Raw genomic sequence first — 19132 nt, 5'->3', positions numbered from 1 at the left:
GTGAGTAAGAGCGAGAGAAAGGCAAACTCTGGAGAGTTATTCCCTCCCCAGGATTGCAGGGGAGCCAGAGATAAGGGCTGCACATTCCTGAGCCGCAGGCGGCCTCTCCCTTCCCGTCTGCCCGGAGCCTGTCAGACCAGATCGAGCCTGGCTGCGGAGCAGGCCTGGGCGCAGGCTCCGGGCAGGCGGCCGGGCGCCGACCCTGGCCACTGCTGCTGGCCGCTGCTGCTGGCCACTGCTCCCAGCCTGGCACATCTCAGTCCAGCAGCCGCCGGGAGGGGTTTAGGGCTCATCGGGGGCCGTTCTGGGGCCAGAGGTGTGCTGAGACTGCAGCTCCTGGGCAACGGCAGCGTTGCCCCGGGGCCGTGCGCTGAGGCCAGCGGGGGACACCTGTGCGGTCCCCCCGTGCCTGGGGGTGCCGTGCAAAGAGTGGCTGAGGCTGCGCCCGTGCCCTCCGTGCCCACGGAGCTGCCATGCAAGGGGGATCGGAGCCCCCGTGCCACGGAGCTGCCATGCAAGGGGGATCGGAGCCCCCGTGCCACGGAGCTGCCATGCAAGGGGGATCGGAGCCCCCGTGCCACGGAGCTGCCATGCAAGGGGGATCGGGGCCTCCCGTCCCCCTCCATTCAGTGGCACTCGCTCCGCAGCCTCGGCGCCGGCGAGCTGCCCGGCGCAGCCTCTGCCGCAGCCGGGGCCACTGCGAGCGCAGGCGGACAAGGGTTAAGCGAGATTCCCCGCAGCCCCGGGCGTGGCAGCTCCTGTTATTTCGCCTTTCAAGTTCTATCTTATTCAGCCTGGCAAGCGCCGCGGCTGCCGTGTGCAGGGCGGTGCCCGGGCGGCGGGGAGGGCGCGGCGGGAGGCGGCTCCGCGGGAGGCGGCGGTGACTCAGGCCTGGCAGCCCGGTTCTGGCGGGCACGGGCACCGGCACTGCGGCGGGTGGGGGCCGAGGGGCAGCCCTGCCGCTCGGTGGGCCGCCGGCCGTCGGCGCTCGACGGAGCCTGCAGCGGGAGCCGGGCGCTGGGCACCCGCACGGTAGCGGTGACGTCCGGCGCCGCACACCCAGGCAGTCCCTGCCCCTGCTGCCGCCCGTGTCCCTGTATCATAACTCAGCGTGTGCGATAATGTTGAGGTGCCAAGATGAGAGGGGTGTCCTCACAATTGTGAAACAAGACATGATGACGCAGACCTGAACCCGTATTTGGGGCTGTTATTTTCTGTAAGAACTTAATTCACCCGGTGTGAAGGATGGAGAGTACCAGCTGAGGAGGTAACCAGTCAATACTGCTTTTAATCACCTTTCATGGGGTTGCCCTGGGCATTATTCACCACATACCACTTAAACACCACACTGAATGGAGTTATTAGTTTCCACGGAGGTGTCGCCATGCTGCTCATCAGAACCCTACTGGAATGCTTCACAAACACCAATTAACTTCTCCGTAGTCAATTGAGCTGTGATGGTGTGATTAGCTCTAGTTTGGAGGAAAGGAACTGGAGCAGGAATGTTACATCTGAAATGTTCCACTCACTGTGAGCAATTAGTTCAAGGCTTCAAGAATCACAACTGTTAAGGTCTCTATCAGCCAGGGATGTAAGGGATGCAGTTGGGTGGTCATCTACACACAAGAGACTATCTTAATTCTGTAATGTCTTGATTTTTCAGTGATGTTTGCCTCAAGTACCTGCTTTCCAGTGGAAGGTCTGTTAGAGATGCAGGTGGTTCCTTCCCTGGCTGAAGTTAGCAGCAGTTCAGTCATAACTAGCACTACAATTCAAATGCAGCATTGAAGAAGGACATAAGTCAGCCTCCCAGATGGGAACACAGCCTAGGATATACCACCTGAGTTGCCAGCTTCCTGCTGCCACAGCTCAAAAAAAGGAGTTTTAGTACCTTTGTCTTAAAGAAACTTCAAGGTGCTTTCATATTCAGCTCATCAGTCTGCCTAGTTACACTTGTCCCTCAGTGTGCCAGCATCTCTCCCTTTTATAAGCTTAGATACAGGACTGATTTCATTTGTCCTTCCATTTAATGTAAACTGCATTCAAATGGAAGCGTTTTGGGTGTTTTGGTTTGGGGTTTTTATGTAATGCTCAGAGTTACAGTAAACCCTCCATCACTTAGAAAACAGAATGTTAAAGAATGTGTCTTTCTGCTGGTTCTGGGGTTATTCAGTGAGGAGGCTGCTGGTCATCACCTGGGTGACAGCTTAGACCCAGCCACTGTTACTAACATCTGCCTTCCAACCTGTGTCTGGGAAGCCTGGCATTTTCATCATTGCCAGTAGCATTATTCCTCTGTTGATACCCCCTGATAATGTGCATGTGGATATAAACCTTTTCATGCTATTTGCAAACTCCTGCCAGATTTTCCCCCTCACCTTTCCATGCACCTGAAGAGATCACTTTATCCATTAGTTGGTTTCTTTTATCGTGCACCTGCACATATAATTGCAGCCCTGTGATCTTTGCCTTCATTTCCTTCACTCCTACACAGAAAATATCTTTTAAAGTCATGCTCCAGTTATTATCATTTTTGTGTGTGTGTGATTCTTGTGCCTCAAGGGTGGCCTTTGACTGTTTTTTGCTCTTCTTGGGTCTCAGGTATAGCTGAACAGGTAACTCCACCCAAGTTCAGGATACTCAGGTCTTTAGAGTACTTGGAAGCAGACTGGAAGGCTTCAGGCCTGCAATACAGCTTCTGCATAGATTTATTTTGCTTTATTCAGCCACTGTGTCTTCAGTTTCTTCTGTATTGATTTTCTCTGGCAGGCTGGAGAGTGGAGATGCATAGGCAGCAGGGAAGGAAGACACTACCTGAAGGCTAACACATTCATCCTGTGGAGGATCTGTCGAGGAAATCACTTAGGAGTTCCTCGGCTTCCCTTCCTGTGGGCAGCATTTTTGCTCTCTCACAGAATGTAGAATTCCAGCTGATTATTTACATTTTTGAGATGCTGAATCTTTTCTGTTGTCAGGAATCTTTTTTTTTTTTTGAGACTAAAACAGTGATGACATTGTTGGTAGTGTCTTGGTTATGGTATGGATGCTTAAGGCAGAATTTATCAGGCTGAACACTGATGACAGCTGCATAGGTGTCTATATCAGGACAAGCCATCCCATGATCATCTCATAGTCTTTGGAGGGCTCCTTACTACATCCATGGATGCAATTCAGACCTTCAAAGCCAGAAAGATGAGCTGTGGCTAAACCCCACTGGGTACAGAGGGAGTAAAACCATCAGTCTAGGGTATGGACACCTAAATTTAGGCCAGATGAATGGCACTCCTGCTCTGAGGGTGAGATTCACAATGAGTGGACCATTTTTATTCCAGCTTTTCACAACAAAAATCTAATTACCAAACTAGACAGTTTTCTTTCAGGTTCACTATTGGGCACACAAAATGCCAGTGCTATTCCAAGCTCTATAAACTGTACCTGAGCAGGTCTGGTGTCTCCTTGGCCAGTTTCTGTGGTGCTCTTGAGTGGAAATTATCTGGCATGGCTGATTTCAGGAAGGAAGTTCCTAATGGTCTAAAAATGCCTTCACCATCACACTAGAACATGCTGGTATTAGCTGCACCTTTGCAGTTGGTGATTTGTGATCAAGAGTTGCTGCTTTCTCAATCTGGAGGCTGGCTGTGCTGATTTTTCTCTCCTGTTCCCAAGATTGGTTATTTTTAAAGAATCCTCACAGCCACTGCATTCATTTGTAAATTTTGTTTGCTTTTTGGGGGCTAATTATACTGTCTGTATGCATTGTTATACTGGATTAATTTGGTAATGCATCTAGATAATTACTGTTTGTAACTAATGTCCTCACCAGGGCTCTTTTATGCTAACTGCCTTCAAACAAAGAGCCAGCAGTAGAGAGACACCTGCTGCCCCAGATTGCTTGTAATCTGGGTTAATGGCATGATGCACAGGGGCCTCAAAGAGTGTGGAGCAAGGGAGCCTAATTTCAGTTTGCAGCCATTGCTGCAGCTGTTAGACTGCAGTGAGTGGCACTGAGAGTGAGCACCTTTGGGTGACAGGCCGCTGCATCCTGTCCACAGCAGGCCAAGAGCTGGCCACTGTCCGACAGACCCCAGTCTGGCTCTGGATTGCAGCTGGGCTGGACCCAGCACACAGATGGGGGTGTGGTCACCAGTGGTCTGTTGGGTGGACATGGCAAGGGCTTGGTAGCTGGGGGGCTGTAGGGTTGGCTTCTGTGGGAAGACAGCAGATCCATGTTGGATGGAGCCAGTTCCAGGTGACTCATGGACAGACCCAGCGCTGGCCAAAACTCAGCCCATCAGCTGGGCTGGTAGCACCTCTGTGATAAGTGTAAGAAGGGGTAAAAACCAGCATGCAACATCTGGGAGAGCCCTGCTGCTTTGCTCTTCTGAGAAAGCAGCACAGCACACAGAGCTGTGGGTTTGGGCTTGCTGAGTGTTTCTGTGAAGGCCCTTTTCAGCCACAGCCTGAACAGAAGGGCTGTTAGGGATCCCATCAGCGCTGGGGAGGGGGTTGCATTGATTTCTGTTTCAAAGTGCCACACAACTGACACTTGACTCTTGGAAGTTTGTGCTCATTTGGCAAAGTGACTCTCTTTTTCCTTTTCCTTTTTTCCTTAGAGACTCAGGCTCCTGATATGCAAAGGGATGAGCATGCAGAGTGAATTGCACACACAGTCCCCTCCATGAGTCGCCCACCAGCAGCAGAGGTAGGTGCATGAGAACTGATAGTGTAGCACTGAGTCATTTTGATGAGGTTCCCTAAGTTACTTCACTGCCTTATGCAAATGAGCCATGCAGTTAGAAGACTCCATGAAACCACTTCTCTCTGCAGCACACAGGCTTACCAGAGATGGGGAGAATACTGGAGTAGTGGAGAGCCAACATTATGCATAAGCTGTAAATCAGTGCAGGAAACTCACTGTCCAGAATAATTGGTTGAGAGACAAAAAGAATTCAGAGTTTGAGGAAGCTGTTCAAGGCATAACTACTCCATGAAAAATGTTGCTGGCTTTCCTCAGGTGGTGCCTGGTGATAGAGATGCCTCTCTATTGCTGTGTGCTGGATGGCATCTTGTATTTCACCTGCACCTATTCTTCTGCCACCTGTTCCTAAACCCTGTTAAATACAATTTCAGTTTTAAACTTCTCCAAATTTGGCTTGGTTTCCTGACCCAATTCACATAATGTCTCCACAAACAAGGGCATTGGCACAGCTGGCAGGAAAGGAAGGAATGTATTAAAACCTGGGAGTGCTTGTCCGAGGCTGTCTTGTCCTCAGTCCAATTCTAGATGTTTTTTGTTGGCACAAAAGAGAGATGAACCTGGCCAAAATACACGAGACAGCAGTGACTGCCTCCAGGGCATTGGTGTTCATCCTTCCCCTTCAGAAATCCCAAGGGACTCGGTGACAATGCCAGCCTGTGCTCAGAAGGACACTGCCTCTGACTGAGGTGGAAGCTGTGGCCAGGAAGCCAGCTGCTCAGAGCCATCCTCAGCAGTGAGGCTGAGACTTGGGCTGGATTGCATCATGCAAATCTGGCCCGGCAGGAGCTTGTCTTTTATCATGTCCTCACTCCCCTCATATGCTCCTCAGGCTTCAGGGACCTAGCAGTTCTCTCTTATGTGTCCACTGCCTGTCCTGACCTGAAGCAGAAAGTGGAGAGGCATTGGTTTATTCATAGCACTGTTGTCATTAACATCCAATTAGTTAACTTCTTTTTCCTTTGTAATTGAGTTCTCTTTGTTCTTGTTTGGGGTATTTGCTGAGCCCATCCAAGAGGTTCATGTTCATTCTTTGGGGCAGACAGTTGCCACTGGCCACCAGCAGCACCACCCTGGCTGGGAGTTTCTAGCTGTGGGAATCAATAGTTTTCCTAGAAGACAAACTGGAAAGAGAGAAAATTTGGAGGTGGTTGTCAGTGTTGTAGAGGGTAGGACAGAGCAGGGCCCACTGTTTTCTTGGTTTGGACTAGCTGGGAGTATCTGTCTGTGCTCTGTGGAACACTGGCTGCAGGTGACCTGCAGAAGGGACTCGTGTTTTGCCCTGAACAAGGGGCATTCACCACCTTGCACTTCTAGATGGCATGTGATCCTGCTCTGCATGTTGCATCTTGCTTGGTTGCCCGACTTCATATTGTCTTCATGTCCTTAAAACCATACATCCATAGCCCTATCTGAGTTAGAATCTGCACATCACAAATCTCATCATGTTGTAAATGGAGAGCAGTGACAATGGAATCATCCTCAGATGGGAAGGACATTTTCATACAATACCCAGAGGAGAAACACAGGAAGGGAGGGGACTAAGCAGCCTCTCCTACAGCCTTTACCCACACCCCCTGCTCAATTTCAGCTCAGACCTTAACCTGCTGTCCTGCTTGAGCTTTACCACAGGAGTGTTGATGTCCAGCCCAGCAACAGCCATGCCAGTGCCTGGGGATGGTCCCCACAGTTCCGAGCCCCAACCTTTGGTGACAACCCAGCTTCATCTCCCCCCTGCTTTGTCATTGTGGACCTGCCCTCATACCAGCTGTGCCTGACCTTGGTCACCTGACCCTGACCAGGGCACTGGCTTCCAGTTTGTCCTCAGCCCTGCCTTGTCATTGTCTGGTGATCCAAACTCTCAGCTGACCCTGCTGGGGCTGTCCTGCTCCCATTGTGGGGCTGACCCTGGCTGGTGACACCATATCATCATGTGTGGCCCTGGCTCTCCATCCTTTGAAGAGCAGCTAGGTCTCCCTGATGACCAACAGTACCCAGGGAACAGACACATTATCTGCCCCAGAGGCACCACAGACGGAGGCAAGTCAAGGTGACCTGGGATGCAGGGAACAGCAGCTCATCTTGTTCTCTGAGTGGCTCACTTTAGCATTGCAGATCCCCTGGACTCTAATGGAGAAGATGGTAAACGCTCCTTTTGGCTTAGCACTGTGACTAATCTTGTCTGCCACTTCTGGTTTTGATCTGTCCCAGGCACTTTATTTGTATATGTTAGATTATCTGGGTTAAATGCAGCTTTGTTTTCTTCCTTCTATCTAGCCTGAAGTTGTTAAACAAGATCTTCCTGTTTCTGTTTCAGCCCAGTATCAAGAAGTCACAGGCACTCACTGGCACTCAGCACTGATTTTTCACTCTGTAACACTGAAGAACCCACGGGGCTTCAGTGTCTGATTTCCCAATCCTGCTTTGCTGACAGATACTGAAGAAGGCTCTTCAGAATCTTGCCTGTTTCACACTCCCCCCCATTTTTTATTCTACTGTAAAAGTTTGTTGTTCTGCCCCTCCCCAAATGTGACTGCAAGGAGCAGGACCCACATCCATCATGAAGTGGCAGTGTGAATGCAGTGCTGCAGAGGTTCACTGCTGTGCTGCAAGCTGTTTGTTTGTAATGAAAACTGCCTCAAGTTAATATGCTAGATGAGGTACAAAAGAGAGAGAAACACCATTGGCAGCAGCTTTTGTACAGCAGTACTTGGGGTACCAGCTGCTACTGCCCTGCTTTCCTTCTGGGCAAGAGTGCAAGAGGTGGCCTGAAAAATGAAGGTTCCTGTGATCAGATAATTTGGCCTTAACCTGTGGCTAGAGTGGTAAATGCTCAGTGCTCCTGGGGTGAACATCCAGTTCAGCTGCCCAGGGAGCTGGTGGAGTCCCAGTCCCTGTCCCTGGAGGTGTTCAAGAAATGCATGGACATGGCACCTGGGGACACAGTTTAATATCCATGGTGGTGTTGGGTTGATAATAAGGTGTAGATGATTTTAGAGGTCTTTTCCAACCAAAACAGTTCTATGCTTTGATGATCTCATTGAGAAGAAACACATCTGCTTGGCCTGACCACTTACAGTGTCCCCAGACAGACAGGGCAGGAACCAGATCCCCATGGCCCAGAGCTCATTTCTCTCTTTGGTTGTCTCTAGTCTCAGTTAGGAAAGCTGCATTTCCATTTCCAGTCTCGACTTTATTCACACAACCCCCTGTTGTGGCACCTAGAGAAGGTGCCACAGAGGTGTACTGGGTGTCTCCTCTGTCCTCTCTGAAGAGACAAACCAGCATCAGTTAGCAGTGGAGAGAGTTTTGGAAGAGTCATTAATTAAATAAGTGAGAATTCGGCAGCAGCACAGGGAAGCAGTTCCAGCAGCTGAAGAAGCGTGCCTTTCATTGTCTGAAATTGTCTGTCTCGCCCCAGCTGCGGCTGCTCAGGGCTGCTCAGCACCCAACCGCGCAGACGGCGCGGGGAGCTGCGGGCACGGACGGTGCTGGGCGCTGCGGGCAGCGCTGTGCCTGCGGGCACGGACGGTGCGGGGAGCTGCGGGCAGCGCTGTGCCTGCGGGCACGGACGGTGCGGGGAGCTGCGGGCAGCGCTGTGCCTGCGGGCACGGACGGTGCGGGGAGCTGCGGGCAGCGCTGTGCCTGCGGGCACGGACGGTGCGGGGAGCTGCGGGCAGCGCTGTGCCTGCGGGCACGGACGGTGCGGGGAGCTGCGGGCAGCGCTGTGCCTGCGGGCACGGACGGTGCGGGGAGCTGCGGACAGCGCTGTGCCTGCGGGCACGGTGTCGGCCAGAGCCGAGGCCGTCACAGAAGCGGGAGGGACTGCGCCACTCGGCTTCGGGCTCCGAGCTGGGAACGGAGCCGAGGAGGGAAGGTGAGGAGGGGAGCTGGGAGCGGAGCGGGCCGGCCGGGGCGGGTCAGGTCTCGCCCGCTCCCCGCCCGCTGCAGAGCGCCCCGGGCCCTGCTGAGCGGCGGGGCGGAGGCGGTGTCGTTCGTCACGACCTCGTCACGGTGACGTCCCGTGACGGCGGAGCTCTTCCCGGGAACTCCCGGCCCTGCTCGCCGAGTTGCCGGCAGGTGCAGCGTCCCGAGCAGGCTGAGGCAGGAGTTTCTCTGTCCCCCAGCCACGGGCTCTCAGCGTGGGGCGCTGGGGTCCATCGCCGATGCTGAACAAGGAGGCTGAGAACCGCTCTGCTTTGTCGCTCTTTGCTCCGTGCCTGACTCCATCGAGTCCCCTGCTGCTGTCAGTGGCTTTTTACAGCTCCCCTTTTGTTGCCCTGCACAGTCCTTGCCAGCCTGAGCTTTAGTCAAGCTCTGTCCGCACAAACTCTCTGCCGGCAGCGGTGAGCAGCACCTCTCAGGCCCCCCCGTGGCTGTCCTTGTGTCCGGTGTCCGTACGCTTTCCTTTTCCACCCAAGCTCCCTGCTCAGCCAACCTGTTCTCTGCCCCACTTGCTCAGCCTGTGGCACTTCAGAATTGCCTGCTCCTGTGCTCTTAGGTGGAGTTCTGAATCTTTGGTTTGGAGAAGAGCTTCTATGGTACTCAGGGCAACAGATCTGGAAGTGCCTAACTAATTTCCTTAGAGGCTTATTTGCAGGGGTCTAGAAAAATGTGTTCTTTCATGTAATTGCTATTAATTTCCACTTATAATAACTAGAACTTGACATTAGGAATTAGATGGCTTTGTACATAGAAGTACCACCACTTGAACACTTGAGGAGCTTTGAAATGCTTATTACACCTACAGCTTCCCACCCTAAATTGGGATGGATGAACTCAAATCCTTGTCCTTCAGATTCTTTAGTGTATAGTCCAAATTCAATGCATGTTTGACTGTGGTGGAGGTAGCAGAGAGAAGAAACTTTGGGGTTCCCCCCCCCATGAAGTTTTGAGTTGCAGATCTGTTCTCCTCACCTTTCTGCCCTGCTTCTCTTTGTTTATTGCTGTGGTTTCTGATTTAGCATCACTGGGAAGACAAAAAGAAGTATTTGCTAACTCAGAGTGGATCTAGCCCAGAGAAAGACGTGCTGGCTTTGCTAGAAAACCTCAGGCTTCATTTGGTCATTTGTTGAGGCATGTCTAAAACTGAAGGAAATAAAGTGTTAGAAGAAATGCAGCTGAGAGAATGAAATGAATGGCCCTTAAAGCAGTGCTTTTACCTCTGGGTTTTGGGTCTCTTTCCTCATTTCTTTGTCAGAGCCTGCTGCAGCTCTCTGAACGCTCTTGTGAGAGGTATGGAGGGAGCAGAGGAGGAGGACAATTACCATCCACTCCTGTCCTGCTGCTCCCAAAAGGAGGTTCAGTAGTGCTCAGGCTGCTTTGGCCAGATAACAATTACCCTGTCACTTACTTCAGCTTCTGCAAAATTAATGAGCTGCTGCTTTCCCATGGTTATGATGTTATGAATTCATAACACTTTGAGAGCTGCTTAGATGAAGAAGACAAATACAGGCAACACCTCTGCAGGAAAGTCTGTTGGTTGCCTTGCTTGTGCCCTGGGAACATCAGCATCCACTGAAGACCTTCTGAATCCCATGTTTGTTTGTTTTCTTCCAAAACAAGTGAAATTAAATAACTTGGACTCCTGTGAATGTTGTTTCTGCTCTGGGAAATGGCCAGAGGCGTGTTTGCTCGCTTCTGCCTGTCCTCACAGAGTGGAAAAACAGTTAATATGAAACATGAAGTTGTGCCAGACCACACTTGTTTGTGCTGGCCTCATGCAGGGGCTCCAAAAATCACTTTTGCTGTACCAGCAAATAAATCATTCTCAGTTGGGCATTGTGGAGTGCAAGAGTTGCTCATAAAGCAAAAGCTAAGGGAATAGGGCAGCTGAGAGGCTCTGACACCCAGGGGTGCTGCTCTGGTGTGAGCTATGGAGATTGGTTACCCGGTGTGTAGAGGTGTGGCTGTGTTGAGCACTGCTCTAAGACACCTCCAGGGAATGTCTGATCTGTTCAGGTGACTGTGGTGACACTCAGAGACCACTTTGCTAAGAAACTGCTTCTACCAGAAGCACTGGGGCTGTCCCTGTGCCCCAGTCAGTGACTGGTGGCAGCTGTTGCTGTTCCAGTGCCCACTGACCGTGTGATGTGCTGCCCTTCTGCCTCCCTTTAGGAATTTACCTTGGTTTGGTTTGGTTTGTTTTTCTTGGGGCTATAAGATATGTGAGTGGATTCAGCTTAAGGCACAAGCTCAAGTATCAGCATGTGAGATGGGTGCTGCTATTATAGCCTGGAGCAATGGACAATCACTGAATCAGAGATCAGGTTTGGATGGCATTGAGCTGAATCATGTTCAAGCTTCACTCACTTCTAATGCAGCCTGCCACCCTTGTCCTCCAGTGCTCTTTTTCTTCAGCCAGTTGCTTTAGTCAATATGATGAGTTAGTGAGCTGTCTTGGGAGATGGTATCCACTTGTCTGACATAGTCTCCCATAAGATCCCCACAGCAAAGCTGATGAAGTATAGGCTGAATGAACAGAGGGAGCTGGATTGAAAACTGGCTGAATGGCCAGGCCCAGAGGGTGGGAATCAGTGGAACCAAATCCAGTTGGAGTCCAGGAACCAGTGGTGTGCCCCAGGGTTCAATACTTGGCCCAGTCCTGCTCAGTATCTTCACACAGGATCTGCAGGCTTGAAGACAACACCAAAGAGAGGAGTGCACGAGGGTCATGCTGCCACCCAGAGAGACCTCAGCAAGCTGGAGAAATGGACCAACAGGAGCCTTTTGCAGATCAACAGGGAAAAGGTGAAGTCCTGCACTGGGGAAGGAATAACCCATTGAGGCCATGGTCTAGTGTGACACTGTCTCTGCAAACAAAGAAACTGCAGGATTTTATCCATCTTGGATTCCTTGCCAGCTCTCAGCCTCTCTACCTATCCATCTCTGGATGTGTCATGGGATGCTCATGCATTTCACCTGAGGTTAGTGATGGCCCAGAGTTCAGGGCAGAAACCTGACCCTCAAATTCCTGAGTCTGAGAGGGAGGATTTAATTCTTTCCCTTGTTAAAACTGCCTTTAACTGGAAGCCCATCTTCCTCCTGTGCTGGAGTCTGCTAGCTGCTCTTTCTTGGCTCAGACTCCTTCCAGCTGAACATTTTCTGCCAAAGTTGCTCTCTCCTGACGGCTACTAACTTAGAACTGTTTTGTCTTGACTCACATTTCTACTCAGTTGACCTCCTGGGTTCCTTTCCCTTTGCAAAGCCTATTTTACAGGCCGCGTTTCCAAGTAGTTGCTATGGCTACCACCACACGCTCAACGATCGCTGCTTTGAAACGTCCTCCTCCTGCCACCGTCTGCCGCTTTCAGGTACTGCTCACCACAGCCTGCGTTCAACAGTCAAACTCTGGCTCCGTCCTAAGACTTGGACGTTTCCATCCCTAGAAATCATCTTGCAATCGAAACAGCAGGCTGGTTTGCTTACCTGCCAACATAAAACCATATTGGCTTTATTTTACCTTCAAGGCTGATGGTAAGGATGTTGCAGGAGGCTGCAGAATCCAGAGGACTGTGCAGCCCGGGGATTCCTTCTTGCCTCCCAGCCTCTGGGGGCCCAGAGGTCTCCCGGTCCCTGTCCCAGGGATATATCCGCGGCTGTTCCGCTGTAGGGGGACAGGAGCAAGACCGAGCCCCAATGCGCAGGAGCCCAGCCGCGGGGTACCACGGCAGAGCACCGCGTTGAGCAGCACCTCCCCACGCCAGAAACACCTCGGGACACACGCCCCAGACCTGCTGCTCCTCTGCGGCTGGGCTGCACTGGGGTCCCCCACAGAACCCCCAAACCCTCAGGTTCACAAGCACAACCACATGCATGCACCTCAGCAGGGCACGACAAAACGCCTCCGGGGCAGGGCTGCAAGGGGCAGCCTCGGCGGCCGGGGGAGTGTTTTAAGGCACCGTCGTCCTGCCCCGCCGCCCCCCCGGCTCCGTCTCTCGGTGCGGCCTCTCCTCACCTCGCTCCACCCCGGGCCGGGCGGTCGGGACCGCCGCCTGCCGCCATGGGCTGCTCCAGCAGCGCTCGCAGCCGCCCCGAGGAGCTGCCGCCGGCCGCCGCCGCGCCGCCGCCACGGGGTGAGCCGGGCCGGGCCGGGCAGGGAGGGGGGCTGCTCGCCGGGAGTGCCCCGGGGGGGGCAGGTGTCGCGGGGGTCCGTCGAGGTTCGCCCGGGCTTGCAATTCAACTCCTGAGCGCCGGCTTTGTAGCCCGCGGCGTTCTGTGGCCCCGGGGAGGGTCAGGTTGGGCGTCAGAAGAAATTGCTGCACTGAGAGGGTTCTCAAAGAGTGGAACAGGCTCCCCATAGGGGTGGTTGAACCCCCACCCCTGGAGGTGTTTAGAAGATGCAGAGAGATGGTGCTAAGAGATATGGCTAAGCATCAGACTTGGTAGGGTTGGAGAATGGTTGGACTGGAGGAGCTTAAAGGGCTTTTCCAACCAAACTGATTCTCTGGTTCTTGCAAAGCCATCAGTCAGGAGCTTCTGTGCCTCCCCACGGACTGTGGCCTTGGTTGCTTGCTTTGGTTTGGCTTTCTTTTATCATTTTTTCCCCCATTTAAGCCAGGTCCTTTGGTACAATACCTTGTAAATCCAACGTTTGTTTTCTCCCCTTTAAAATAGTAGTGAGCTTGTGATAACCTGAGCCTGTGAGCCTGCCTTCTCCTTGCAAAGTCTGTACATCCCCCCCAGCAGGCTGTACAGCACCAGCAATGCTCTTGCAGCTTTGGTTAGGCTCAAGTCTGGGGTTGCTTAGCCTGGAGAAGAGGAGGCTCAGGGGAGACCTTACTGCTCTCTACAACTACCTGAAGGGAGGTTGTAGCCAGGTGGGGGTTGGTCTCTTCTCCCAGGCACCCAGCACCAGAACAAGAGGACACAGTCTCAGGCTGTGCCAGAGGAAGTTTAGGCTGGAGGTGAGGAGAAAGTTCTTCCCAGAAAGGGTAATTGGCCACTGGAATGTGCTGCCCAGGGAGGTGGTGGAGTCCCCATCCCTGGAGGTGTTCAAAAAAGGATTGGATGTGGCACTTGGAGCCATGGTTTAGTTGTCAGGAGGTGTTGGGTGATAGGTTGGCCTTGATGATCTCTGAGATCTTTTCCAACCTTATTGATCCTATGATTCTGTGAAGTCAGAGAGGATTAATGTGGGGTGCAAGGTGTATTTGTAGGATGCTCCATAGGAATACCCTTGCTATTCAGTGGGAGTTAAGTAAAGGTTTTTGTATTCATCCTGTTGAGCTCCTTGCTCCAAGGGAGGATTCTGAGAACCTGAAAGCTGCTCTCACAGCTGTTGCCCATCTGCATTTCATTTCACTGCATTTCTCTCCTGTATTCTTGAGTTACAGATCTCAGCTGTTGCTGTTAGCCTGGCTGCAGCATCTCTGCTTCCTCTGTGGGTTTGTTGTGCATTTATTTGCTGCCTGGCAGTGTTTCAGCTTGTGGCTGGGGGCATGGCTGCAGGTTGTGTGGGGTGAGTGTTGTCTGCAGAGCCAGCCTGCATCTGCACACCGAGGAGCCCAGCTGGGAGTATCAGCAGGAACCTCTTTATGCTCTCCCTGCTGTCTTGTTCACCTGCTCAGTGTCCCAGGTTCCTCTGCCTTCCCATCCTCTACTGAAAGACTTTTGCACAGGAACACTGAAGGGCTGAGGGGAGCAACTGAAGCAACTTATACTGAGTATGGTAGGGATTCTGTCTGAAGGTCTGTTCATGCTAGGGTAGGTTATGGAGCATACAGAATGCATCACTCACTGTCATGGTAATGATAAGGTGCAGTTTGTAAGTACAGCTGAAAGAGCTCCCTTAGCTGGGCCCCTAACAGTCAGGGGTGGTAGTTACTTTCTAATGTAATTGAATAAGATAATCTGAAATGAGTTTACCTGACCCTGTGGAGAAGGAAACAAACTGATAAGATTTCATGTGTGACTCACAGAAACCTGAGGCTTTTCCAGAAGGAAAGGAAAGGCAGCAAAGGGAAAAACAGAGTGGCCATGGCCCACTTAAAGCCAGTGTCTCTCCAGCTGGAACTGCCTACAGCAGGGAGGGTGAAAACCAGCAGTTTGGAATTGAAACAAACCTAGAAGGCAGCCTAGGAATGCTGACTGCCACATGTGTTGGCTCTTCTGGGGGATAAAGTTATTGGACAGATTGCTGGGAGGGTTTCATTTCCTTGTTTAATTCTTTTTCCCCCTCCCTGGGTTAGAGAATTCTTTGCATTTCAGATGAGAGCAGAGGAATGCTTCCAGAGTTTGCAGCAGGGCATGGCCTGGCAGTATTTTATAACCCAAATGATATAAAGAGAGAGCTTGGTGGAAGCTGGCAGGGCTGGTGCTCCTAGGAGCTGCAAGGCATTGCTGCTAATAATGGGGTTGAAGAGTTTCTTTCACTGGTAACACCACTTACAGGCTCAGTACAACATGCTGGGTTCCATGGCTCATTGCTGGCTGGCTGTAGGTTGTCAATGCTGTCTGTCCACCTGGGACCATGCCAGGTGAGAGCATGAGAAGTGTCCAAAGGGATGAAGAACAGTAATCCCTGAAAAGACCAACTCACTGCTTTTAGTCATTGCTTAGAGCAGCTTGAGTTTAAGACTCCCTCCCTGCTTTTCTGACCAGGTGTCTGCTTCAGGGTGAGCTTTGTGCTAGGAAAAGGAGAGGCTGAAAGCCAGGGTGTGAGAGAGGTCTAGGGAAGGTGAACAGGGAAATGGATTTGCTGCTTGAGGAAATGGCAAGCAGCAGGTTTAAAACCCAGCCAGAATGTGCTGTAAACCTCATTGCCACTGCTCATGGTGGAGGCTGAAAGGATTGAAAAGGAGTTTGGTTCACAGAGGAATGTCCACTGATGAACTGAAAGGCAGCTCCCTGGGCCAGGTCCCTCTGCTCTGCCAGCTGCCCCTCAGCTGCTGTCAGAGGCAGGCTGTTGCTGTGGTCTGGCACAAGCAGCTGAGCTTGCCTCCTTTCTTGGAGTTGCTTGATGTTGTTGTGAATTTGGAGGGGCTGGTTGGACTTTGGATGGTTTCAGTGCCCAGGAAAGGGAGATTTTAGCTGTGCCATAGTGAAAATGGCTTTCTATCTGTCTTGTTCTTGCTCTTCTCCAGGACATTGAGACACTTGAACATGTCCAGAGAAGGGCAGCGAGGCTGGGAGGGGTCTGGAGCACAGCCCTGTGAGGAGAGGCTGAGGGGGCTGGGGTTGCTTAGCCTGGAGAAGAGGAGGCTCAGGGGAGACCTTCTTGCTCTCTACAACTCCCTGAAGGGAGGTTGTAGCCAGGTGGGGGTTGGTTTCTTCTCCCAGGCAGCCAGCACCAGAACAAGAGGACACAGTCTCAAGCTGTGCCAGGGGAGGTTCAGGCTGGAGGTGAGGAGAAAGTTCTTCCCAGAAAGAGTCATTGACCATTGGAATGTGCTGCCCAGGGAGGTGGAGTCACCATCCCTGGAGGTGTTCAAGAGGGGATTGGATGTGGTGCTGGAGCCATGGTTTAGTTGTCAGGAGGTGTTGGGTGACAGGTTGGACTTGATGATCCCTGAGGTCTTTTCCAACTTTATTGATTCTATGATTCTTGTGCCTTAGCTGTCCTTGCCCAGGTCTGTGGGCACACACTTCACCAGGTGACACTTGCCAGGGAGCTATTTCTCTTGAAGGCCTCCAAAGCCTTTGGAAGCTGTCTTAAAAGCAGCAGTGTGCAGGCAGCTGTTTTAAGAGCAGGATGCAGTACCTTGTTTGTTTGTCTGCTGCTCATTTGTCTGTGTATGAAGCTATCAATGGTTCTGCTCACTGGCTCTGACACTGCAATCATCACTTTCCTCAGGAGATCCAGCTGGGCCAGGCTGCTCATGATTGTGCAAACAGATTTCACACCTGGACTCCCAGGGCTTTCATCCTGACATGCCTCAGGAGAAGGTGAAGCCCAAGCTCTTGCCACACTGAATTTAAGCAGAGAGTTGTGAAGTCAGCCTGATGGGCAGGCAGAGCTCATGGTCAGTCTTCAGCTTTCATTCTGAAGCACCTGTCAGAGCAATGCTGCCACTCCTTTGGTTGTGGTTTTTGTCTGCCAGGCTGGGCCACTGCTTCATGGAGCCAATGACTTGATGGATGGGGCAGAAGCTTTAATCCAGGCTTCCTGTTGTTGAATCATAGCATGGTCTGGGTTGGAAGGGACCTCCAAAGGTCACCCAGCCCAACCCCCCTGCAGTCAGCAGGGACATCCTCCCCTAGCCCAGGCTGCCCAGAGCCCTGAAGAAGCAGGCACTGCTCACCCTCTGGCACGAGGAAGTTCTCAGTGCTTTTTGTTCAGCTCACCTGGAGGCACCCCTGGGAGTTTCCCAGGTGCAGCACAGGGCAGCAGCTCCATCCCACCTGGCACCTTGGATCTGTGCTTGGTTTGGGGCAGGAAAAGGTTCCTGCTGTATGGTACTGGCAGCAGCAAACGTTCTGCACACCTCAGGTTCAAGGGGCAGAATGAGCAGCACCATCCTCTGCTGGGTATCACAGAATCACACAATGTGAGGGTTTAGAAGGGACCTCCAGAGATCACCCAGTCCAAACCCCTGCCAGGGCAGGTCACACAGGAACACATCCAGGAGGGTTTGGAATGGCTCCAGAGAAGGAGACTCCACAACCTCTCTGGGCAGCCTGCTGCAGGGCTCTGGCACCCTCACAGGGAAAAAGTTTTCCCTTCTGTTCCCTGGTACCTCCTCTGCTCCAGCTTGCACCCCTTACCCCTTGTCCTGTCCTTGGACATCCCTGAGCAGAGCCTGGCTCTGTGCTCCCCACACTGCCCTGCACATCTTTATCCCCAGCAGTGAGGGCAGCCCTAATCCTGTCTAAGAGCAGCAGACCTGTGAAGGAGCATTGTCCATAGCCAGGTGGGAGCTGCTTGTCCCCTGTGGGTCTGGCTCTGAGCTCCCTTACCACCCCAGTGTGCGTCTGGCTCTGAGCTCCCTTGCCACCCCAGCATGGCTCTGGCTCTGAGCTCCCTTACCACCCCAGCGTGGCTCTGGTTCTGAGCTCCCTTACCACCCCAGTGTGGATCTGGCTCTGAGCTCCCTTGCCACCCCAGCGTGGGTCTGGCTCTGAGCTCCCTTACCACCCCAGCGTGGGTCTGGCTCTGAGCTCCCTTACCACCCCAGCGTGGGTCTGGCTCTGAGCTCCCTTACCACCCCAGCATGGGTCTGGCTCCGACTTCCCCTCCCACCCCCTCACTAATTACCTGTGCTTCTCTCTTGCTGTCTCCCTGCCAGAACTGAGAGCAGCCCCAGGTGCAAACACTCCCCCTGCAGCCGATCATGAAACCATAGCTGACCAAAGGCAGCTGGATCCAGGGGAGGATGTGAGTCTTGCTGCTGAGGAGACAAAGCTGGGCAAGCATCTGCTGGGAGAGGAGGCTGCAGCTGTGGTCCTGGCCGTGGAGGGCAAGATCGACTGGGTGGGGGAAAGGGAGGAGCCGGAGGGCACCGAGCCCCTGCCTCCGGGAGCGGAGGAGAGCTGCCGGCTGCCGGCTGGGTGGCCAGAGGAGAGCCAAGGGCCTTCCCCTCCAGCACCAGGAGAAGATGCTGAGTCCCCAGCACCAGGACCAGCAGAGGACAGTGGGCTGGCAGAGGGCTATGACAGCTCTGTGGAGGAAAGCATGGAGAAAGTCCATGTCAGTGAAGAGGAGCAGCTCGCTGAGGGTAATGCCTGTGCTTTCCTAAGGTCAGACCAAATTCTTCCTCCAGAGAGTTGTGCATGGCCCCCTTGGGCTTTACTGAGAGCCTCAAGTGAGCTCCTCGAGTTAGAAGTAGGTCTGGGAAGTCTGCACAGTGAGGGCCTTAGGAGAATGTGGCTGGAGAAGCCTCAGTCTCCCAAGTCCAAGCTGTAGTGAACTCCCTCAGCATTCCCAAGCATTATCCCTGCTGTTTCCCTTTGTGTCCTGTTTGTTCTTAGCAGCTGATGTGCCCCTACCCTACCCCCCATGTACATGTTGCTGTGCAGCTTACACCCTTTCCTCAGGACCTGCAGAGGCTGTGTCTAGGCAGTCACATGTATTCATTCTAAAGCAGCTGTCCCTGTGCACAGGAAGCTGGAGGGTGCATGCCTGGCTGTAGAAGGAAAATCAGATGCACCTTTGGCTTACCCAGCCTGCCCCAGGAGCTTGGCTGCTGCCCAGGCAGAAGGGAAGCAGCAGTGGAATGCCCCTGGGCTTGGCTTTCCAGAAACATCTGGAGATGATTTGTTGCAATCAAAATCCAGGACATTAATTTGGACAGCAATGGTGCTTGTGATGTGTGTTGGGTAGAGGGGCAATAGGACTGAGTGAAAGCACAGGAGAGCTTCATGGGCATGTAGCTGGATGATGGAAAGGGAATAGGAACATCCTGTCTGCTCCCTGTGGATTCACAGACTGGCTCAGGT

The 19132-nt window shown here is 52.7% G+C and overlaps 1 protein-coding gene across 9 annotated transcripts in view; it reads left to right on the top strand.

The window, feature by feature from the left end:
- The window catches only part of LOC137452632 (skin secretory protein xP2-like), a 33033-nt gene that overhangs the window by 11784 nt on the left and 2117 nt on the right, over positions 1–19132 (top strand). For 6 of the 9 annotated variants that reach the window (XR_010990128.1, XR_010990127.1, XR_010990126.1 and 3 more), the window contains exons 1-2: positions 12740–12831; positions 17983–18411. Coding sequence is in view for 3 of the 9 variants with exons in the window: in XM_068161176.1 (XP_068017277.1) it covers positions 12759–12831; positions 17983–18411 (502 nt within the window). In the remaining 6 variants the exon portion in view is untranslated. Of the gene's footprint in view, positions 1–1209; positions 1268–4613; positions 4703–12739; positions 12832–16575; positions 16643–17982; positions 18412–19132 lie in introns of those variants that run through there. The other 3 variants (XR_010990130.1, XR_010990129.1, XR_010990131.1) reach the window with 3 other exon arrangements.

This window comes from Melanerpes formicivorus, unplaced genomic scaffold, assembly GCF_026170545.1.
Source record: "Melanerpes formicivorus ecotype bairdi unplaced genomic scaffold, bMelFor1.0.p_v2 SCAF_56, whole genome shotgun sequence".
NCBI lineage: Eukaryota > Metazoa > Chordata > Aves > Piciformes > Picidae > Melanerpes > Melanerpes formicivorus.
This window is presented reverse-complemented; position numbering and strand designations above follow the sequence as displayed.